A 25,343-nucleotide genomic window follows, 5' to 3' on the forward strand; every position below is an offset into this window, starting at 1 on the left:
CACATATGCCTAAACGTGATTGCAATGGTGTCTATAATTGGCCACGGAATAGGTTGAGAGGCCAGCGGTACGAACTCGGTAAAAATTGACCAAAGTCCCCCCCCCCCCCCCCCCTCCTCTCGTAGGACCTGGCTCTATTTCAAACCAAGACCCACACTCGTTTTCAAACTTGGTCTCTAAAAGTTGAACTTGGTTCGCGCTTAGCATAAGTAAAAAAAACCTGCACTTCAATGAACAACGGTTCAACCGACTCGGAGCCCAGTGCACTGATCACTGGACTGAACAAAAATGACTCTTTGAATCAGTTGACCACGCATGTTAAAAGGAGCACCTTGTACGGTCGTACGGTCGTACATCCAAATTCTTTCGGCTTGATGGGTTACTAATATTTTGTATAATTATGGGGCTACGCTCTGCGAGCTCCGCTATAACGCGGTAGGGGTTCTGATAGGTCAGCAGCCCATACGCAACAAAAATTGACCCTATTTTCAAATTCCCCTCCCCCGAGCTAAAAACCCATTGCCTTAGGCGGTGCATGTCCATGTATCCTATGTGGAGGAGTCATGGGCTCCTCATGAATTAATTTCTGTCAGATTAGGGGATCCCATTTAATAGATGTTCCAGCACGGGAGCAGCGATGTCAATTTCTATTTCCGCATAATACTGCCTCCCCCCTCACCCCGACTTTGTTTCTGAAGTCTTTGTGGCCAAAGAGTGTTTACATTAAAGAGGTTGGGAAACTTGGTTTAACCCTTAAACACCCAGAAGTGCTCAACATGTAACTTCTCCCTACAATATTCAGACATTATCCAGCAGAAATATAATTCTTGTAACGTAATTCTTGTAACTAATTTTCAAGGAAATGTGTAGTAGTTAGTACGTAATGGAAGGGTTGCCTCGGCTGCTTTAAAAATGCCAAGTTTTTTTTTTTTATCTCCGCGAGGTCATGAAAACCAATTTTAAATGAGAAAGTCCAATATTGGAACTGAAATGGAGAGTTTCTTCATTATTTATGATAAATTGAACCGTTGTTCATTGAAGTCCAGGTTTTTTTTTTTTTTTAGCAAAGATTTGAAAAGTTTAAATGATAAAGACCGAGTTCGACATCTAACTAAGATCAGCACGGTTTTAAATAACTTTTTCCCATAAGCGGCACCCTTGTCTGTACCGTAAGGCGAAATCCAAACACAGGGCCTGTTTGCAGGATAAACAAACAGAGGTGAGAGCTCTTCATCTATGTAACAATGGCTCACCAATCATAACGCGCACACTTATACAGGCACCGCACTGAGGGAAAATAAACACTTTAAGTGACAATACATATGTTGTACCCTGGCGTCTTCATCGTTGTCTCAGTATCATCTCAAAATGAACAAAACGTCTTCGTCGTCTTCTGCTGGTGTCAGCCGACTAAACGATACAAATGATGTATATGATCGCACTCAGGGGGAAGGCATTGCAATGTGTAGCGCTTTAACGCTAACATTTATTCTAGTTGTCGTGGGAAACTTACTCATCATAGTTATTTTTGCGAAGAACAAAAATATTCGCAAGAAATATTTGTTTCTAGTCGTCAATATGGCGTTTGCTGATCTGTTCCTAGGAGCTTTGAGTTTACCAGTATACATTTACGATGTCGGGTATGAGTTCCGCCTATGGACCATGTTCGTTGGAAACTTATGGACCGACAAGCCTATCTTAATTTCCTTCATGATCGTTGACACAGCTTTCTCGCAGGCCTCTCTTATTTCTGCAGTGTTCATAACGTGTGAAAGATTTTACGCTATACGTTGGCCGTTTAAGCATCGAACATTATCGACACAAGCACACCGCATTGCTATATTTTCAGTGTGGGCACTAGCTCTCCTTATTTCTGCAATGTGGACCGGTTCAAACCTGTTGTTTTCTTACAAGTACATTATGTTTTTTTGGGGGCCATACACTTTGATTCTCATTTTAATCACATGTGGCTGTAACATTGGTATTTGGCAAAAGTTTCAAACTGAAAGAGTCGCCACTTCACATCAAGAAAGCCGAGACTTACAAAACAAGCGCTTAACAAAGACTTTGTTAATTGTATCTGGCCTTACTTTACTCGCTTGGCTGCCGTTAGTTTTGTTAAACTTTCTAATGTTTGTTTGGGTTTTCCATGTACCAAGACGATTTTATGATATGGTAAACCTTTTCAACTACTTGAACTCTTTTGTCAATCCAATTTTTTACGCATTAAGAATTGCTGAGTTTCGACGAGCACTGGCTTTATGTTGTACAGGAAGACATGTACAAGCAGCTGTAAACACAAAGCTTTCTAAAAGAAGGAAAAAGAGGCACAGAAGGACCGCTGAGTTTAGTGATGACCTGGCTTTCGAACAGAATGTTCTGGATACCAAACTCTAAAACATATAATTCAAACACTAGCTGGAACTCGATTAAAATGAAATAGGTAGAACACGAGCTGAATATTTTAATGTCAGGAAGTCGAAGTTAAAAACCTAGTAATGCCTCTCAAATGATGGAAATGACAACGGTAGTGTTAAGTAAAAATTGTTCAAATAAATGAGACATATAATAAGGTACTATTCGTCTACATTTAAGTCGGCAATACATGATAGGATAAGAACTGTGTCTTAGTTGACAACTTCCAGGGTCATTACCGGTCAGGTATATTTTCTAAAGTAACCAGAACTTCAGAAACAGCAAAAAAGGAAGAAAAATGACTCTTTGAAAAAATAATTCCTACTTATCTTTACATTGAAATGTAAATCTCACCATTTCAAGGACTCACGCTGACGCATGTGCATTACGTATGGGTAGTGAAGCGATGAAAACTCCTAAGCTGGATGGGGAATTGACCTAGCTAGAATCGAGAGATGTTGGGTATAAACAGAAGACATCAATTTTTTGAACGTGTGAGAAAAAAAAGTTATTGCCGTCAGATGATATTCTACATATGCCAAATTTTTGGCAGGTATTTATGTTTGAGGTTTTTAGGAAACTTTTCATAAATTAAACGAATACGGAGGGACAGATGTTCCAAGCTTTTCGAACACGTCCTGGAGGCTAGGAAAGTAGACCGAAATAAAACTTTTGAAAACTTACACTTTCAATAGTTGCTTGAAAAAGCTTGAATTTACGGAAGGTTCCAGAGGAAATATATCCTTAGATAAACTATTTGAACATGTGTCAATAAAAAATAGCATTACAGGAAGACAGTTTCTACTCTCTACCCGTTACCCTAAATAGCACGAATATATCAATAGCTTTCTGACGGATGAAACTGTCAGCAAGTTAGAGATTGATTGGAGACCGTCAAGAAAAGCAGTTGGTAATACAGTCAAACCTGTATATAACGGGGTATGGCGGATTGACCGCTTAAATCAGGTTGACCGCTTAAATACAGGCTTCACAGAATAGAGATGTTATAAAAAACGATAAAAAAACCCCATTTTATGTCATAAGTAACAACCAAGAGAATATTTTTACATTCTTTTGCTGACCACTTCATGTAAAAAACTTGCGCAAAAATATTACCAACATTGATTTCGGGGGAAATAAATGGATTAAATTTTGCTTGAAAGAGAATTCTTCGCTTAGTTCGAGCTGTACGGTTCCGCTCTCAGTGACCATTCAATACAAGTGGAAAATAGTACAAACAAGCCGCAAGGACTCAGGGAAGGGTGAGCACGACCGCTTAATAGAGGCGACCGCTTAAGAGAGTTGAGAAATTACAGTAGTAAAGGGCAACAAATTTCGGGACTTCGAAAACCGACCGTTAGATACAGGGTGACCGCTTAATACGGTGCCGCGTAATACATGCAGGTTGGACTGTACTCGGCTTTCCAAATTCAGCTTGAGACGCTTTTAAGCTAACGGTTGAAGAATAATTCAACCGAGGGAGGATTTTAATGACCTGAAGAGGCTAAAAAAGGGAAAAATAACACAGTACTTCAGTGCAATGCAATTGACATCTTTTGGCAAAGATGCGCTTAAAATTTGATTGTAGAGCGTTGATTTTCTTCCCAGAATTTCCGCAGCATCGAGTATTTTTATATTGCGCCTACATCTGTTGGCTCACGCAACGGATATCGCTGAGAATGAGAGACTGCGTGACGACTTAGGTCGGTCTTCTGTGTCATAAAGGTGGTAACCAATGGCCAACTTAACTTCGTAGAAACTCTCACCGATAGGTGAGTTTTTGGGTAAAGGGGTCGGTTTCAGTTTTTAAAGAAACTATGGTTCCGGGAGGGGGGGGGAAGAATTACATGATAATTTGGTTTTAGCAATTGAGTTATTGCATTATGAATTTATGCATTATTGAACCAATTTTTAGTTACGCAGATACAGCCTGGGGTGAACTACCCGAGAGCAGTATCACTAGTCTGCAACGATTACAAAATCGAGCCGCGAAAATCGTCACCTGTCAGAAAAGTACAAGGACAGCCCGAAATATTGTAAATTGGCCAGATTTAGAAACACTGCGAAAAATACACAAATGTATTTTAGTATATAAATGTTTACGGAATTTCGTTCCTATATACTTAAAAAACTATTTTAAGGTAAACAATGATGTACACAATTACAACACTAGGCAGAGGAGAAATATTCACCCAGATAAAACAAATCTTGTTCTTGGGGGGCGAACTTTTAAAAATTCAGGGCGTTTAGCTTTTAACTCACTGCCAAGCAGAATCAAAGAGGCAAGTTCTCTAGCAATTTTTAAACGCCTTCTTAAAGGACATTTTATCTGATTTTTTTTTCTCCCCTTTTGTAAATTTTAGCAAATTTTACCTAACCTTGTAATCTTATTGTAAATGTTTATATGTAATTTTTATTGAACCCAGGGCCCCTAAGGATACCAGCCTTGCAGCTGACTGGGCTACCCTGGTAAAATAAAGTTGTCTTGTCTTGTCTTGTCTTGAGTTGATCGTGTGAATTGGCCACTATAGAGAATTTGTAAAGCTGACGTTCCGAACGTAACGTTAGCTGTTGTTCAGAGCGAAATGAGTTAAGTAGTAGGCATGTAGGTGGGAAAATTTTCAGACTTTCTGGTCAGAGATACAGGCATAGGAGAAAATGGAACCACTTCACAACGCTCTTTGACCTTATGACTTTTTGATTCTTTCTGATGCTCACTGGTTCTCCTGAGATAGAGGACATTCCTCGCAACTAAACTATTAAAGGTTTATATTGACAGATATTCTGAATACTTCGAACATCTTAATTAAAAAGAGCAATATGACATTACATATTTACTGGATCTTTTTACCAAAATAAATGGACGTGATTTGCATAGTTCATTTAAGCGATAATAGCGCAGTAAAACCAGACTAATATCTTCGACACGCACACTCAAGAATTATATATTTATTTATTAGCTGTTCGGCACTTGGGAGATATATTCCGACAAACAAAATACAAACAAGGATTACGGTTACACATTTCAATAGATTTTATCTGTTTTATCATTTCGACATGCCGACAGAAACATCTGCCACTTTTTGCTTAAAACTTACCTTTTATAAATGTAAATATTTTGTAATTGATGTCGTCCGTTCTTTGAAATTTGGAAGCTGCTCTCATATTTTGCAGATATTTGAGTATGTGTCGTGCACACTTGAAGAGGAAATAAATAGGATTAATATTGCTCAAATTTTGACAATTTCATGTTCAATTTAAACTTAAATGACTTTGATAACCACTTTAATCAAACAGAAATCATGATTTTATGACACAGGACCGACTTTAAATGAGAGGTTTTTACGACTGAACTCAAAAGTTGGATGAGTTAGCCTCTGTAGGGACTTTGGAGGCGCAATGTGTCATGAACTACAAGCTGGAAAAAAATACTCGGCGGGTACTTCCTGGTAATGGGGATGTGCCGCTGGATGAGGTCGCATTTTTCACGACTGGATTGACTATGTCAATAGAGTTACCAGAATGGGGTCACACATTTTCGGAATTTTAAAAGTAAGTAAATTGCTTTAAGTAGAGATGTGAAAATATAATTGTCTTTCCCTTTGGTTCCATCGGAGTTGAAACGAAAATGACTTTAGTATGTCATCCGAAGTGTCATCCTCTTGCAGAATACCATCAGTTTACGACCGGAATGATCGAATCCATACACGTTTTCCAATCGATGGATAGGGTATACCTATATTTCACGCCTGGAGTTGACTATAAACTGGATTGCGTTTTCAGTAGAGTTCATATATTGGGTTTACATATTTTCGGGACTTTGGGGTGAAGAAAATTTCTGGTACGTAGGGATTTAAAAATAAGAAGAAGAATCGCGGTTAAATTCTTGTTACCGTATCACCAAAAGTGACTAAGATGGGGTCTATAATTGGCCACAGAACAGACTATAATGCGGTAGGGTTCTGATAGGTCAGCGGCCCATACGCAACAAAAATTTACTCTATTTTCAAATTCCCCTCCCCCGACCCTAGAACTCATTATCTCAGGCGGCGCATATCTATGTATCCTATGTGGAGGAGTCATGGGCTCCTCATGAATTAATTTCTGTCAGATTAGGGGATCACATTTAATAGATGTTCCAGCAGTGGAGCAGCGATGTTTTTTATTGAAATAAAATTATTTTTCCGCATAATACTGCCTCCCTCTCAACCCGACTTTGTTTCTGCAGTCGTTGTGATCAAAGAGTGTTTACATCAAAGAGGTCGGGAAGCTTAGTTTAACCCTTAAACTCCCGGAAGTGCTCAACATGTAACTTCTTCCTACAATATTGACACATTATCCAGCAGAAATGTAATAAGAATATTCAAATTAATAAAGTAGAAGTTGCTATCTCGATTTAACAGGAAATTCTTGTCACTAATTTACAAGGAAATGTGTAGTAGTTAGTATGTAATGGAAGGGTTGCCTCGGCTGCTATAAAAATGTCAAGTTTTTTTTTTATCCCGGCGAGGTCATGAAACTAATTTTTAATGAGAAAGTCCAATATTGGAACTGAAATGGAGAGTTTCTTCAATTTTTATGATAAATTGAACCGTTGTTCATTGAAGTGCAGGTTTTTTTTTTTTTTAAAGCAAAGATTTGAAAAGTTTAAGTGGTAAAGACCAAGTTCGACATCTTACTAAGATCAGCACGATTTTTAATAATTTTTTCCCATAAGCGGCACCCTTGTCTGTGCGAAATCCAAACGCAGGGCCTGTTTGCGGGATAAACAAACGGCAGTGAGAGCTCTACATCTATTTCACAATGGGTCACCCATCAGAACGCGTGCATTTATACAAGCACCGCACTGAGGGTAAATAAACACTTTTAAGTGATAGTTGCAGGGCATGTTAAAACATGCACCTACAGCTGTCACTTATTACTTTTCAGTGATAACATCATAAAGATCACCATTTTTAATAAGAGAAATGTACAAAGAGAAAAAAACTTCGTCCTCCGCAATTTAATGGGCGATCTCTGTCATCGATAAGATGTCACAGTCAGTGGAGTGCTTGCATTCATAATTAGTCAGTGAACAGTAAAGAGGCATAAAACATATGTTGTACCCTGGCTTCTTCATCGTTATCTTAGTATCATCTCAAAATGAACAAAAAGTCTTCGTCATCTTCTTCTAGTGTCAGCCGACGAAACGGTACAAATGATGCATATGATCGCACACAGGGCGAAAGCATTGCATTGTGCAGCGCTTTAACGCTAACATTTATTCTAGTTGTCGTGGGAAACTTACTCACCATAACTATTTTTGCGAGGAACAAAAATATTCGCAAGAAATATTGGTTTCTAGTTGTTAACATGGCGTTTGCTGATCTGTTCCTAGGAGCTTTGAGTTTACCAGTATACATTTACGATGTCGGGTATGGATTCCACCTATGGACCACGTTCGTTGGAAACTTATGGACCAACAAGCCTATCTTAATTTCCTACATGATCGTTGACACAGCTTTCTCGCAGGCTTCTCTTATTTCTGCAGTGTTCATAACGTGTGAAAGATTTTACGCCATACGTTGGCCGTTTAAGCATCGTACATTATCGACACAAGCATACCGCATTGCTATATTTTTAGTGTGGGCACTAGCTCTCCTTATTTCTGCAATGTGGACCGGTTCAAACCTATTATTTTCTTACAAGTACACTATGTTTTTTTGGGGGCCATACACTTTGATTCTAATTTTAATCACATGTGGCTGTAACATTGGTATTTGGCAAAAGTTTCAAACTGGAACAGGCGCCGCTTCACATCAAGAAAGCCGAGACTTACAAAACAAGCGCTTAACTAAGACTTTGTTAATTGTATCTGGCCTTACTTTACTAGCTTGGCTGCCGCTAGTTTTGTTAAACTTACTAATGTTTGTTTGGTTTTTCCATGTACCAAGACGATTTTATCATGCAGTAAACCTTTTCAACTACTTGAACTCTTTTGTCAATCCAATTTTTTACGCATTAAGAATTGCTGAATTTCGACGAGCACTGCCTTTATGTTGTACAGGAAGACATTTGCAAGCAGCTGTAAACACAAAGTTTTCTCAAAACAAGGAAAGAGAGGCACAGAAGGACCGCTGAGTTTAGTCGTGAACTGGCTTTCGAACAAGATGTTATAGATATTGAGTTTAGTCGTGAACTGGCTTTCGAACAGGATGTTCTGGATACCAAACTGTAAATACATAATTCAAACACTAGCTGGAACTCGATTAAAATGAAATAGGTAGAGCAGGAGCTGAATATTTTAATGTCAGGAAGTCGAAGTTAAAAACCTAGTAATGCCTCTTAAATGATGGAAATGACAACAGTAGTGTTAAGTAAAAATTGTTCAAATAAATGAGACATATAATTAGGCACTATTCGTGTACATTTAAGTCGACAATACATGACAGGATAAGAACTGTGTCTTAGTTGACAACTTCCAGAGTCATTACTGGTCAGGTATATTTTCTAAAGTAACCAGAACTTCAGAAACAGCAAAAAAGGAAGAAAAATAACTCTTTGAATGGCAGAAAAGCGCAAAATATAATTATGATATTAGGTTGTAGATTTATTCCATTTTAGGGAAACAGCTTCGTCAGATCTCATGACATGGAGCCCTCTGCTTTACTGTTTTATTTTTCATTGCGTTTTATAGTTGTATGTTTTCTGTCTTTTTCATTGTCGATTCACCTCAGTAAAATTAACGGGAACGCTGGCTCTTTGCCCGATGGTAGTAAACAAGAGAATAGTTTGCCAGTTTCTCCCATTGATCGCTGACTCACACGGAGAAATGCTTGCTCATTTACGCATAATACTAAGTAAGGACTTTCTATTTCTCGTTAAATATACTAGACAAGGAAGAAAAGTAATATAAAAAATTTTAATTTGCATGATAAAGAATTTTGTAAAGATAAAGAGTTCGAACAGATGTACCAAAGGTGTCTGCACAAAGACACCTTATGGTATAGGATACGATCACAAAAGAAACAGTTCAAAATATAAACTATAAGATAAGTATACGATTACTATAAGATTAGTATACGATCATGTGGTAAAAACAAAAAAGTGACACACGAAGCAGAGGCGAGGGTGTCATTAATCACGTTCTTACCACATTTTGACATCTTCTCTAATCTATTACTGTAGAGATCCACGGCAACGTGGAATATATTTGTCGTATATGACTAATATATACTCCCTCTAGTCTGACAATACATTATAACGAAGAACCAATCAAGATGCATGTATCATTCATTTTATCGCTTCGATATTTATATGCAGTCGTCAAAATTTTGAGTGGAAAAAGTAATTCATACTTATCGTTACATTGAAATGTAAATCTCACCATTTCAAGGACTCACGCTGACATATTTGCATTAAGTATGGGAAGTGAAGCGATAAAATCTCCTAAGCAGGATGGGGAATTGACCTAGCTAGAATAGAGAGATGTTGGTTATAAACAAGAAGACATCAATTTTTTGAACGTGTGTGAAAAAAAAGTTATTACGGTCAGGTATTTATGTTTGAGGTTTTTAGGAAACTTTTCATAAATTAAGTAAATATTGAGGGACAGATGTTCCAAGCTTTTCAAACATATCCTGGAGGCTAGGAAAGTAGACCGAAATAAAACTTTTGACAACTTACAGTTTTAATAGTCACCTGAAAAGGCTTGAGTTCACGGAAGGTTCCAGAGGAAATATATCCTTAGATAAACTATTTGAACATGAGTCAATGAAAAAAAGCATTACAGGAAGACAGTTTCTACTCTCTACCCGTTACCCTAAATAGCACGAATATATCAATAGCTTTCTGACGGATGAAACTGTCAGCAAGTTAGAGATTGATTGGAGACCGTCAAGAAACGCAGTTGGTAATACAGTCAAACCTGTATTTAACGGGGTATGGCGGATTGACCACTTAAATCAGGTTGACCGCTTAAATACAGGCTCCACAGAATAGAGATGTTATAAAAAAAAAACGCCATTTTATGTCATAAGTGACAACCAAGAGAATATTTTTACATTCTTTTGCTGACCACTTCATGTAAAAAATATTACCAACATTGATTTCGGGGGAAATAAATGGATGAAATTTTGCTTGAAAGAGAAATCTTCGCTTAGTTTGAGCTGTACGGTTCCGCTCTCAGTGACCGTTCAATACAAGTGAAAAATAATACAAACAAGCCGCAAGGACTCAGTGAAGGGTGAGCACGACCGCTTAATAGAGGCGACGCTTAATAGAGTTGAGAAATTATAGTAGTAAAGGGCAACAAATTTCGGGACTTTGAAAACCAACCGTTAGATACAGGGTGACCGCTTAATACGGTGCCGCGTAATACATGCAGGTTGGACTGCACTCGGCTTTCCAAATTCAGCTTGAGACGCTTCAAAGCGAACGGTTGAAGAATAATTCAACCGAGGGAGGATTTTAACGACCTGAAGAGGCTAAAAAAAGAAAAAATAACACAACACTTCAGTGCAATGCAATTGAGATTTTTTGGCAAAGATGCGCTAAAAATTTGATTGTAGAGCGTTGATTTTCTTCCCAGAATTTCCGCAGTATCGAGTTTTTTTATTTTGCGCCAACATCTGTTTACTCACGCAACGGATATCGCTGAGAATGAGAGACTGCTTGACGACTTAGGTCTGTCTTCTGTGTCATAAAGGTGGTAACCAATGGCCATCTTAACTTCGTAGAAACTCTCACCGATAGGTGAGTTTTTTGGTAAAGGGGTCGGTTTCAGTTTCTAAAGAAACTATGGTTCCCGGAGGGGGAAGGAATTATATGATAATTTGGTTTTAGCAACTGAGTTGATCATGTGAATTGGCCACCATAGAGAATTTGTAAAGCTGACGTTCCGAACGTAACGTCAGCTGTTGTTCAGAGCGAAATGAGTTTAGTAGTAGGCACGCAAGTGGGGAAATTTTCAGACTTTCCGGTCAAAGATACAGGCATAGGAGGAAATGGAACCGCTTCACAGCGCTCTATGACCTTATGACCTTTTGATTCTTTCTGATGCTCGCTGGTTCTCCTGTGATAGAGGACATTCCTCACAACTGAACTATTAAAGATTTATATTGACAGATATTCTGAATACTCCTACGTTTGCTCTTTGTACGTAAATATGTTGTTTTTCATATTTCACATTTACCCCTGAACACCAGTCTTTTCAGTGATAGAGGATGGAGAATTTTGAGGGGCATCACATGGTTTTATCGTGTTGTGGAGGGGGGTCAGTCGTCAACAACAAAGTTATAAGGGGGGAGGGGGACTACAGAAAGTAGTTAATTTTCCATTTCATTATTCGTTTCCCGTTGTTTCTTTCATTTTTAACTGTAATGATTAAAGGTTCCGAATGAATAGCAGCGGATCTGTTTGTAAAGCTTGAACTTTGAAGTTAGACAACGTAAATTGATTGCTCTCGACTTTTCGGATAGTCAATGCAAATTCAACATCGACCAGTAATCGAATATAATGCACAACTCACGTCACTGCGTGACCTCATATCCTCTCCAAAAGGACACTGTCACTCAATCAATCAATGATTGCATATAAACAAGTTATACATATTTTCTTATTTCTTTTACCAACCAATTTACTTCGAACATCTTAATTAAAAAGAGCAATATGACATCACATATTTACTGGATCTTTTACCAAAATAAATGGACGTGATTTGCATAGTTCATTTAAGCGATAATAGTGCAGTAAAACCAGACTAATATCTTCGACACACACACTCAAGAATTTAATATTTATTTATTAGCTGTTCGGCACTTGGGAGATATATTCCGACAAACAAAATACAAACAATGATTGCGGTAAACTTTTTTCATTAGATTTCATCTGTTTTATTACTTTAATCACAGACAAATACGATCGGGAAAGGGATTATGTTGACAGAAACATCTGCCATTATTTTACCGTAAACGTTTTTCTTAAAACTTACCTTTTATAAATGTAAATATTTTGTAAATTTCTGATGTCGTCCGTTTTTAAAGTGGTTCTTTGAAATGTGGAAGCTGCACTCATATTTTGCAAATATTTGAGTCTGTGTCGTGCACACTTGAAGAGGAAATAAACAGGATTAACATTGCTCAAATTTGGACAATTTCATGTCCAATTTAAACTTAAATGACTTTGATAACCACTTGAATCAAACGGAAATCATGATTTTATGACACAGGACCGACTTTAAATGAGAGGTTACAGAATTTGTTTGGAAGATGTTATTTTTCAAGTTTTAATGTCTCTTTTTACGACTGAACTCAAAAGTTGGATGAGTTAGCCTCTGCAGGGACTTGTGCGATGCGTCATGATCTTCCAGCTGGAAAAAAAATACTCGTTGGGTAGTTCTTGGTAATGGGGATGTGCCGCTGGATGAGATCGCATTTTTTACGACTGGATTGACTATATTAATAGCGTTTCTAGAAAGATGTCGCACATTTTCGGGATTTTAAGGGTAGGAAAATTGGGTTAAGTTGGGATGTGAAAATAGTAAGAACCAAATGCACCAGGATATTTGTATTGTTGTTCCGCAGGTAAAAGATTGAAATGCACCGAAATGTTTTTAATGTAGGTAAAAAATCAAGTGATCTGCGTCCTGTTAAACAAATGGATCAATTAATCATAGGATGATCTACTTAAAAGGCTTTATGAGGTAGATGAATAACCAGAAAGTGAGTAAGTTGGGATCAGGAATATCACATATGCTCAAAAGTGACTGCGATGGTGTTTATAATTGGCCACGGAAGAGGTTGAAAGGCCAGCGGTACATACTCGGTAAAAATTGACCAAAGTACCCCCCCTCTCCCAGGTTCTGGCTCTATTTCAAACCAAGACCCACACTCGTTTTCAAACTTGGCCTCTAAAAGTTGAACTTGGTTCGCGCTAAGCATAAGTACGCGTCAGAGCCAAAGACAAACTGGTAAATTGACCTAAAAAATTCAGCTCGAGTGACACGATTTGATATTATTGTCTCTCCCTTTGGTTCCATCGGAGTTCGAACGAAAATGACTTTAGTATGTCTTCCTACATGTCATCCTCTTGCAGACTTCCATCAATTTACGACCAGAATGATCAAATTCATACACGTTTTCCGATCTATGGACAGAGTATACCTATTTTTCACGCCTGGAGTTGACTATAAACTGGATTGCGTTTTCAATAGAGTTCATATATTGGGTTTACATATTTTCGGGAATTTGGGGTGAAGAAAATTCAAAAATAATTAGAAGAATCGCGGTTAAATTTTGTTACCGTATCACCAAAAGTGACTAAGATGGGGTCTATAATTGGCTACAGAATAGACTTTAATGCGGTAGGGGTTCTGATAGGCGGTGCATATCTATGTATCCTATGTGGAGGAGTCATGGGCTCCTCATGAATTAATTTCTGTTTGACTAGGGGATCCCATTTAACAGATGTTCCAGCAGTGGAGCAGCGATGTTCTTATTGTAATCAATTTCTTTTTCCGCATAATACTGCCTCCCCCCTCGCCCCGACTTTGTTTCTGCAGTCGTTGTGGGTCCACTAGTCGACGGTAAATATGACAACAGAATTATATATTAAAATAGAAATAAAAATACTAAATCTGTATTGTTTCACTTATTAAGAGTACTCTATACTCAAATAACCGGAGCAGAATAGAATTGTAAAAATGGAGAGTTACACATAAAGATGGTAATGCACAACAAGAGAATATAGAAGACTTTATATTCTCTTGTGCATAGATATATGTTACAAAGATTTTAGACACAAGAAGGGCATTGACCATCATAAACCGACCTTTTCGGGCTCACCATGCTTCACTTTGCATAATCGAAGAATGTTTAAATTAAAGAGATCGGGAAACTTAGCTTAACCCAATATTCAGACATTATCCAGCAGAAATGTAAAGAGAATATTGAAACTTATCAGGTAGAAGTTGCTATCTTGATCTAACAGCAAATTGTTGTAACTAATTTACAAGGAAATGTATAGTAGTTAGAAGGGAGAATTAGCAATCAGATCTTAGGAGTTGGGCGTTAAAGGGTTAAATGAATACCCACTCGTTCAGAACGCGGGTTATACAGGTTACCATGTAATGGAAATGTTGCCTTGGCTGCTATAAAAATGTCAAGTTTTTTTTCTTTTATCCCAGCTAGGTCATCAAACCTATTTTTTTAATGAGAAAGTCCAATATTGGAACTGAAATGGAGAGTTTCTTCAAATTTTATGATTAATAATATACATGAACGGGTCGTCGGACTCGGAGCCCAGTGCACTGACCACTGGACTACTGGACAAAGCTAAGGCGTTGGCGTGCCCGCGGTACAGTTGACCACGCATGTTAAAAGTAGCACCTTGTACGGTGGGTCGTACGGTCGCACGGTCGTAAATCCAAATTTTTTCGGCTTGATGGGTTACTACTACCATTTTGTATAATTATGGGGCTACACTCTGCGAGCTCCGCTATGATAAGCCATCTCGTATTTTTCCATGTATATTATTAACACGTAATCACATGATTTTTCTCGTGCAATTTGGAATAAACAAGCACTTGTTAATTTTTTTTGAAAGACCACAATTTTGTTAGTCTTTAAAAAAAATTACTCCTGCTTATTTATTCCAAATTGAACTCGAAATCGTGTGATTACCTATACAAATTGAACCGTTGCTCAGTGAAGTGCAGGTTTTGTTTTGTTTTGTTTTTTTTAACAAAGATTTGAAAAGTTTAAATGGCAAAGACCGAGTTCTATATCTAACTGAGATCAGCACGGTTTTTAATAACTTTTTTCCATAAGCGGCACCCTTGTCTGTGCCTTGAGGCGAAATCCAAACACAAAGGCCTGCTTGCGGGATAAACCAACGACGGTGAGAGCTCTACATCTATTTAACAATGGCTCACCTATCAGAACGCGTGCATTTATACAAGCACCGCTCAGGGAAAATGAACACTTTTAAGTGACAACTGCAGGTGCCTGTCGAAACATGCACCTGTACTTGTCACATATTACTTTTCAGTAATAACGGTCATAAAGATCACCATTTTTATTAAGAGAAATTTACAAAGAGAGAAAAAAAACTTCATCCTCCGCAATTTAATGGGTGATATCTGTCATCAATAAGGTGTCACAGTCAGTGGAGTGCTTGCATCCGTAATTGGTCAGTGAACAGTACAGAGGAACACAACATATGTTGCAACCAGGTAATGTAGTGTTAACAACTGATTGAAAACGTAAATTAGCCACCGTAAAGGGTAAAAAAGCTGACGTTTCGAGCGTTAGCCCTTCGTCAGAGCGATTACAGGAATTGTGGGTTGTGTGTGGATTTATATGTAAAAAGTGGAGCTACGCCATTGGTGGGAATATGGTGACGAGAAAACAGGAATAAATTAGTTGAATGAAAAGCGCTCGTTGATTCCGTGGGGATTAAGGGTGCCGATTTGGAATATAAATTTTTGTTCTAGTGTTTTACGGCTTTCCGAACTGCCTAGATGTAAGGAAAGGCCGCAAACTGCCATATGCTGTTTAGAATGATAAGGAAGATTAAAGTGTCTAGCGACTGGTTTGGATGCGTCCTTGTCATTTCTTTCCACATCGCGAAGGTGTTCTCGGAATCGGTCACCCAGTCGTCTTCCTGTTTCGCCGATGTATAACTTATTGCAATAAGTGCAAGTTATGCAGTAAATAACATTGGCGGAGGTACACGTAAAGTGATCAATGATCTTAATGGATCTTTTGGGTCCCGATATTTTCTCTACGTTATGAATGAAAGGACAAGTTTTGCATCGTGAGCGAGCGCATTTAAAAGTTCCAGATTGGTCATAGGTTTGAAATGAACTCCTGACTAAAAAGTTGCCTATGTTTTTGTCACGTTTGAATGAAATAAGTGGGGGTTGCGAAAAGATAGTGCCAGTCTCTGAATCGTTTTGGAGTAATTTAAAATTTTTAAGAATGATAGATTTAACTGCGTGGTTGTGAGGGTGAAATGTAAGAGTAAATGGAATGCGGTCAGTGTTCTCCTTCTCGGCCGTTTGTAGTGCTGCCTGTCAATCGATTTGTTGGGCACGGTGGTAGCCCGCTTGAACGACAGAAACAGGATAGCCGCGCTTATCGAAAAACTGGCACATTGCCTCTGATTTTTCGGAAAAATCAGAGTCGTCACTACATAAACGACGAAGTCTGAGAAACTGTGAAAAAGGTATGGAGTTCTTGACGTGTGATGGATGTGAGGATGAATACAACAAGTAACTATGTGAATCTGTAGGTTTGTAGTAAACACTAGTACATAAGCCGTTGCCTTCAATTGAAATGTTGATGTCTAGAAAAGCCAAAGAAGTGTCGGAAATTTCCCAGGTATATTTAAGAGCCGGATGAAAGGAATTGACGGCGGTTATAAATTGAGTGAGCTCCTCCTTGGTAGAGGAGGTAGCGCCGATGCAATCGTCAATGTAGCGGCCGTAGAGTTGAGGTTTTGGGCCGTGGTCTTGGCTAAAAAATTGATGTTCGATAAAACCTTCCAAAAGATTGGCGTAGCTGGGTCCCATTTTAGTACCCATGGCCACGCCATTAGTTTGTTTGTAGTAGTTACCACCGAATGAAAAACAATTGAGTGTGAGTACTAGTTCGGTCAGACGGAGTAGTGTTTCAGAGCTAGGTTGCTTAACAGTGCGTAGATCAAAAAAATGTTTGAGGGCCCGGAGACCTTCGTCATTGGGAATGACAGTGTAAAGAGATGTTATATCCATGGTGAAAATAAGTTTGTTTTGGTCGAGGAAACTAAAGTCACGAAAAATTTCAAGTGCGTGTTGGCTGTCCTTAATGTAAGACGGTAGAGTTTTGACGATAGGTGCCATAATTTTGTCTAAATAGCTGGAAATAAGTTCAGTGGGACAACTACAGGCAGAAACGATGGGTCGACCTGGGTTGTTAGGTTTGTGGATTACCAGGCTTCTTCATCTTTGTCTCAGTATCATCTCAAAATGACCAATACGTCTTCGTCATCTTCTGCTAGTGTCAGCCGACGAAACGACACAAATGATGCATATGATCGCACTCAGGGGGAAGGCATTGCATTGTGCAGCGCTTTAACGCTAACATTTATTCTAGTTGTCGTGGGAAACTTACTCACCATAGTTATTTTTGCGAAGAACAAAAATGTTCGCAAGAAATATTTGTTACTAGTTGTCAACATGGCGTTTGCTGATCTGTTCCTAGGAGCTTTGAGTTTACCAGTATACACTTATGATGTCGGTTATGGATTCCGCCTATGGACCACGTTCGTTGGAAACTTATGGACCAACAAGGCTATCTTAATTTACTACTTCATTGTTGACACATGGTTTTTCCATGTACCAAAACGATTTTATGATATGGTAAACCTTTTCAACTACTTGAACTCTTTTGTCAATCCAATTTTTTACGCATTAAGAATTGCTGAGTTTCGACGAGCACTGGCTTTATGTTGTACAGGAAGACATGTGCAAGCAGCTGTAAACACAAAGCTTTCTAAAAGAAGGAAAGAGACACAAAGCTTTCTAAAAGAAGGAAAGAGAGGCACGGAACGACTGAGTTTAGTCGTGAACTGGCTTTTGAACAAGATGTTATGGATATTGAGATTAGTCATAAAGTGGCTTTTGAACAGAATGTTCTGGATACCAAAATGTAAAACACATAATTCACTGGCTAGAAACTCGATTAAAATGAAATAAGTAGAACACGAGCTGAATATTTTAATGTCAGGAGGTTGAAGTTAAAAACCTAGTAATGCCTCTAAAATGATGGAAATGACAACGGTAGTGTTAGGTAAAAATTGTTTAAATTAACGAGACAAGACGAGACTGTGTCTCAGTTGACAATTTCCAGAGTCATTACCGGTTAGGTATATTTTCTAAAGAAACCAGAACTTCAGAAACAGCAAATTTTTACTGTGATGAAATCTCCTAACCGGGAAGGGAAATTGACCTAGAATCGAGAGATGTCGAGTATAAACAGAAGAAATGAATTTTTTGAACGTGTGTGAAAAAAAATGGCAATTACCGTCAGATGATATTCGATATATGCTAAATTTTGGCAGGTATTTATGTTTGAGGTTGTTTGGAAACTTTTTAATTAATTAAACGAATATGGGGGGACAGATGTTCCAAGCTTTTCAAACACGACCTGGAGGCTAGGAAAGTAGACCGAAATAATTCTTTTGAAAACTTACACTTTCAATGGTTGCTTGAAAAAACTTGAATTTACGGAAGGTTCCAGATGAAATGTATCCTTAGATAAACTATTTGAACATGTGTCATTAAAAAAAAGCATTACAGGAAGACAGTATGTACTCTCTACCAATTACCGTAAATAGAACGAATATATCAATAGCATTCTGAAGGATGAAATTGTCAGCAAGTTAGAGATTGATTAGAGAACGTCAAGAAACGCAGTTGGTAGTACAGTCAAACCTGTATTTAACGGGGAATGGCGGATTGACCGCCTAAATACAGGTTCCACAGAATAGAGATGTTGTAACAAACGATAAAAAACGTCATTTTATATTCTAAGCGACAACCACGAGAATATTTTTACAGAAATATTACCAACATTGATTTCGGGAGAAAAACATGAGGTAAGTTTTGCTGGAACTGCGAGAATTCTTAGTTTAATTTAAGTGGTTTCGCTCTGAGTGACCGTTCAATACAGGTGGAAATAATACAAACAAGCCGCTAGGACTCAGTGAAGGGTGAGCACTACCGCTTAATAGAGGTGACCGCTTAATAGAGTTGAGAAATTACAGTAGTAAAGGTAAAGTAAGGATGTGAAAATTGTAAGAACCAAATGCACCAGAATATTTGTATTATTGTTCCGCAGGTAAAAGTTTCAAATGCACCAAAATGTTTTTAATGTAGATGAAAAATCAAGTGATCTGCATCCTGTTTAACAAATAGATTAATTTGTTATAGGATGATCTCCTTAACAGGCTTTATAAAGTAGATGCAATGCCAGAAAGTGACTAAGTTGGGATCAGGAAAATCACATATGCCTAAACGTGATTGCAATGGTGTCTATAATTGGCCACGGAATAGGTTGAGAGGCCAGCGGTACATACTCAATAAAAATTGACCAAAGTACCCCCCCCCCCTCCTCTCCTAGGACCTGGCTCTATTTCAAACCAAGACCCACACTCGTTTTCAAACTTGGTCTCTAAAAGTTGAACTTGGATCGCGCTTAGCATAAATACGCGTCAGAACCAAAGACAAACTGGTAAATTTACCTCAAAATTCAGCTCGAATGACGAAATTTGATATTATTGTCTTTCCCTTTGGTTTCATCGGAGTTGAAGCGAAAATGACTTTAGTATGTCATCCGAAATATCATCCTCTTGCAGACTACCATCAATTTACGACCAGAATGATCAAATCCATATACGTTTTCCGATCGATGGATAGGGTATATTTATTTTCACGACTGGAGTTGACTATAAACTGGATTGCGTTTTCAATAGAGTTGATATATTGTACAGACAAGGGTGCCGCTTATGGAAAAAAGTTATTAAAAACCGTGCTGATCTCAGTTAGATGTCGAACTCGGTCTTTACCATTTAAACTTTTCAAATCTTTGCTAGAAAAATTAAAAAAAAAAACCCTGCACTTCAATGAACAACGGTTCAACCGACTCGGAGCCCAGTGCACTGACCACTGGACTGAACAAAAATGACTCTTTGAATCAGTTGACCACGCATGTTAAAAGTAGCACCTTGTACGGTCGTACGGTCGTACATCCAAATTTTTTCGGCTTGATGGGTTACTACTATTTTGTATAATTATGAGGCTACGCTCTGCGAGCTCCGCTATAATGCGGTAGGGGTTCTGATAGGTCAGCAGCCCATACGCAACAAAAATTGACCCTATTTTCAAATTCCCCTCCCCCAAGCTCAAAACCCATTGCCTTAGGCGGTGCATGTCCATGTATCCTATAAATAAACACTTTAAGTGACAGCTGCAGGTGCATGTTAAAACATGCATAATTTTTATTAAGAGAAATTTACAAAGAGAAAAAGACTTCCTTCTCCGCAACTCAATGGGCGATCTCTATCATCAATAAGGTGTCACAGTCAGTGGAGTGCTTGCATTCGTAATTGGTCAGTGAACAGTAAAAAGGCACAATACATATGTTGTACCCTGGCTTCTTCATCGTTATCTTAGTATCATCTCAAAATGAACAAAACGTCTTCGTCGTCTTCTGCTGGTGTCAGCCGACGAAACGATACAAATGATGTACATGATGGCACTCAGGTGGAAGGCATTGCATTGTGCAGCGCTTTAACGCTAACATTTATTCTAGTTGTCGTGGGAAACTTACTCACCATAGTTATTTTTGCGAAGAACAAAAATATTCGCAAGAAATATTTGTTTCTAGTCGTCAATATGGCGTTTGCTGATCTGTTCCTAGGAGCTTTGAGTTTACCAGTATACATTTACGATGTCGGGCATGATTTCCACCTATGGACCACGTTCGTTGGAAACTTATGGACCAACAAGCCTATCTTAATTTCCTACATGATCGTTGACACAGCTTTCTCGCAGGCTTCGCTTATTTCTGCAGTGTTCATAACGTGTGAAAGATTTTACGCTATACGTTGGCCGTTTAAGCATCGAAACTTATCGACACAAGCATACCACATTGCTATATTTTCAGTGTGGGTGCTAGCTCTCCTTATTTCCGCAACCGTGACCGGTTCAAACCTATTATTTTCTTACAAGTACATTGTGTTTTTTGGGGGGCCATACATTTTGACTCTCATTTTAATCATATGTGGCTGTAATATTGGCATTTGGCAAAAGTTTCAAACTGAAAGAGTCGCCGCTTCACATCAAGAAAGCCGAGACTTACAAAACAAGCGCTTAACAAAGACTTTGTTAATTGTATCTGGCCTTACTTTACTCGCTTGGCTGCCGTTAGTTTTGTTAAACTTTCTAATGTTTGTTTGGGTTTTCCATGTACCAAGACGATTTTATGATATGGTAAACCTTTTCAACTACTTTAACTCTTTTGTAAATCCAATTTTTTACGCATTAAGAATTGCTGAGTTTCGACGAGCACTGGCTTTATGTTGTACAGGAAGACATGTGCAAGCAGCTGTAGACACAAAGTTTTCTAAAAGAAGGAAAGAGAGGCACAGAACGACCGCTGAGTTTAGTCGTGAAGTGGCTTTCGAACAAGATGTTATGGATACTGAGTTTAGTCGTGAAGTGGCTTTCGAACAGGATGTTATGGATACTGAGTTTAGTCGTGAACTGGCTTTCGAACAGAATGTTATGGATACTGAGTTTAGTCGTGAACTGGCTTTCGAACAGGATGTTCTGGATACTGAGTTTAGTATTGAACTGGCTTTTGAACAGGATGTTATGGATACCAAACTGTAAAACACATCATTCAAACACTAGCTAGAAACTCGATTAAGACGAAAATAGGTAGAACACGAGCTAAATATTTTATTAATGTCAGGAAGTTGAAGTTAAAAACCTAACAATGCCTCTAAAATGATGAAAATGACATTGGTAGTGTTAAGTATAATTATTCAAACAAATGAGACATTAAATATTAAATATTCATCACGATGAATAACTGCAACCTTTTCTGCGAAATGAGACATTGAATAAGGCACCATTCTTTCACGTTTCAATTTAAGTATCGAAGAGACGGCCTTGTCTATATAATCACGCCTTTATGTTTCTACTTATGTCAAAGAATGTTATGTATGTGTATGTTGTAGAGTCTTAAAGTGAGATTATGAGTTTGGGAGTTGATAGCCTGCCGAAGAGGCCTAATGTTTATTATTATTGAAGCGAATGGAAGAAAACACAACTGAGGTGAGCGTGAAGCGCGAGTCACACGTAAGGGGAGCAGGGGCACAAAAAAAAGTTAGTAATTTTTGCACTTCTTCTCCAGTCTGTCCTAACCCTTGCTTACACCTCATGTTCTTACCACATTTTGACATCTTTTGTAATCTATCTCTGTAGACACTCACGGTAACATGGAACATATTTGTCGTATCAGACTGAAAAGTAAAATGTTGTTAATGGTGACGCCATCCTTGCGTCTGTCCTCAATCAGCCAATCAATCAATCATCTCAATTAGGTCGGGAAAAGACGATTGAGCAACACACCAACCACTTACAAAATATAGAAGTAAAAATTGCAAGCTACAAGAAGTACAATACAGAATGAAAAGTTAACTCTACAAATTGACACGCTCTTATTAAGGTAATGAACTAAGGTCATTCCTAAATTCTGTAAGAGACGTAATATTAGGCATATCAGGGAGGAGCTGATTCCAGTCTTTAGCAGTGCTTGGGAAAAAAGGAAGATTTGAACATTTTGATTTTCTTACAGTGAGGTTCAAGAAGCTTAAACCTATGGCTACTCCTGATACGAGTCTCATCACTTAAATTTAAATAGCGGTAATCTTAATGTCAACTAAACCATAAATAATTTTATTCATGAAGATCAAGCGAGATTTTTTTCTCCTTTCTACAAGAGTACAAGTACCTCTTTTCTAGCATGGACGTGACGATTGACGACCAGTCATCGGTAATCGTTTGTACAAAAACGGGCTGTTGCTCTTTGCACTTTCTCTAGTCTGACAATAGATATGCCAAAGAATCAATCAAAAATGCATGTATTATTCAGCTTATAGCGTCTATATTCATATGCAGTTAATAAAATTTGAAGTGGAAAAAGTAATTCCTACTTATCTTCACACTGAAATGTAAATCTCCTCACTTCAAGGACTCACGCTGATGTATGCGCAATCAAGTATGCGAAATAAAGCGAGGAAATCTCCTAACCAGGAAGGGGAATTGACCTAAAACGAGAGATGTCGAGTATAAACAGAAGAAATCAATTTTTTCAACCTGTGTGAAAGAAAAATGGAGATTACCGTCAAATGGTATTCGATATATGCCAAACTTTTGTCAAGTATTTCTGTTTGAGGTTGTTAGTAAACTTTTCATAAATTAAACGAATATGGAGGGACAGATGTTCCAAGCTTTTCAAACACGTCCTGGAGGCTAGGAAAGTAGACCGAAATAAAACTTTTGACAACTTACACTTTCAATAGTCGCCTTAAAAAGCTTGAATTTACGCAAGTTTCCAGAGGAAAAGTATCCTTAGATAGACTATTTGAACATGTGTCAATAAAAAATGGCATTACATGAAAAAAGCTTCTACTCTCTACCAGTTACCCTGAATAGCACGAATATATCAATAGCTTTCTGAAGGATGAAATTGTTAGGAAGTCAGAGATTGATTGCAGCCTCTCTGTAAGGACTTCGGATATGCCATGCGTCATGATCTTCAAGCTGGAAAAAATACTCGGTGGGTACTTCCTGGTAATGGGGATGTGCCGCTGGGTGAGGTCGCATTTTCACGACTGGATTGACTATATCAATAGAGTTACTAGAATGGGGTCGCACATTTTCGGGATTTTAAGGATAAGAAAATTGCTTTAAGTAGGGATGCGAAAATTGTAAGATTCAAATGCACCATAATATTTGTATTGTTTTACCTCATGTAAAAGTTCCAAATGCACCAAAATGTTTTTAATGTAGGTAAAAAATCAAGTGATCTGCATCCTGTTTAACAAATGAATCAATTCGTTTTAGGATGATCTACTTTACAGGCTTTATAAAGTAGATGCATAACCAGAAAATGACTAAGTTGGGATCAGGAAAGTTACATATGTTCAAAAATGACTACGATTGTGTCTGTAATTAGTCACGGAATAGGTTGAGAGGCCAGTGGTACATACTCGGTAAAAATTGACCGAAGTATCCCCCCTCCTCTCTCTCTCTCTCTCTCTATTGTCTTTCCCTTTGGTTTCATCGGAGTTGAAACGAAAATGACTTTAGTATGTTCTCCTACATATCATTCTCTTACAGACTACCATCAATTTACGACCAGAATGATCAAATCCATACACGTTTTCCGATCGATGGATAGGGTATGCTTATTTTCACGACTGGGATTGACTGTACATGCCATAGACTGGATTGCGTTTTAAATAGAGTTCATATATTGGGGCACATATTTTCGGGACTTTGGAATGAAGAAAATTTCTGGTAAGTAGGGATTTAAAAATAAGAAGAAGAATCTCGGTTAAATTTTGTTACCGTATCACCAAAAGTGACTAAGATGGGGTCTATAATTGGCTACAGAATAGACTATAATGCGGTAGGGGTTCTGATAGGTCAGCGGCCATACACAACAAAAATTGAGCCTATTACCAGGTTCCTCTCCCCCCGACCTTAGAACCCATTACCTTAGGCGGTGCATGTCTATGTACCCTATCTTAGGGTACATAGGGCTCCTCATGAATTAATTTCTGTCAGATTAGGGGATCCCATTCAATAGATGTTCCAGCAGTGGAGAAGTGATGTTTTTATTGTAATCAATTTCTTTTTCCGCATAATACTGCCTCCCACCTCGCCCCGACTTTGTTTTTGCAGTCGTTGTTGGTCCACTAGTCGACTGTAAATATGATAACAGAATTATATATAAAATAGAAATAAAAATAATAAATCTGTATTGTTTCACTTATTAAGAGTACTCTATACTCAAATAACCAGAGCAGAATAGAATTGTGAAAATGGAGAGTTTCATATAAAGATGGTAATGCACAACAAGAGAATATAGAAGACTTTATATTCTTTTGTGCATAGATATATGTTACAAAGATGTCAGACCCAAGAAGGGCATTGACCATCATAAACCGACCTTTCCAGGCTCACCATGCTTCAATTTGCATGATCAAAGAATGTTTACATTAAGAGATCGGGAAACTTAGCTTAACCCTTAAATTCCCAGAAGTGCTCAACATGTAACTTCTCCCTACAATATCCACACATTAAATGAATACCCACTTGTTTAGAACGCGGG

General features: G+C 38.1%; 2 protein-coding genes across 2 annotated transcripts; both read left to right on the forward strand.

Moving 5' to 3' along the window:
* The first annotated feature begins 1,368 nt into the window (after window positions 1–1,368).
* On the forward strand, window positions 1,369–2,397 carry LOC136280336 (adenosine receptor A3-like). Its single transcript, XM_066165354.1, has one exon. It carries the CDS (start codon window positions 1,369–1,371, stop codon window positions 2,395–2,397), a length of 1,029 nt encoding a protein of 342 aa, XP_066021451.1.
* An 18,223-nt stretch (window positions 2,398–20,620) lies between these two features.
* LOC136280337 (adenosine receptor A3-like) lies at window positions 20,621–21,829 on the forward strand. Its single transcript, XM_066165355.1, has one exon. The coding sequence runs from the start codon at window positions 20,621–20,623 to the stop codon at window positions 21,827–21,829; it is 1,209 nt and encodes a 402-aa protein (XP_066021452.1).
* The last annotated feature ends 3,514 nt before the right edge of the window (window positions 21,830–25,343 follow it).

Source organism: Pocillopora verrucosa, chromosome 4, assembly GCF_036669915.1.
Source record: "Pocillopora verrucosa isolate sample1 chromosome 4, ASM3666991v2, whole genome shotgun sequence".
NCBI lineage: Eukaryota > Metazoa > Cnidaria > Anthozoa > Scleractinia > Pocilloporidae > Pocillopora > Pocillopora verrucosa.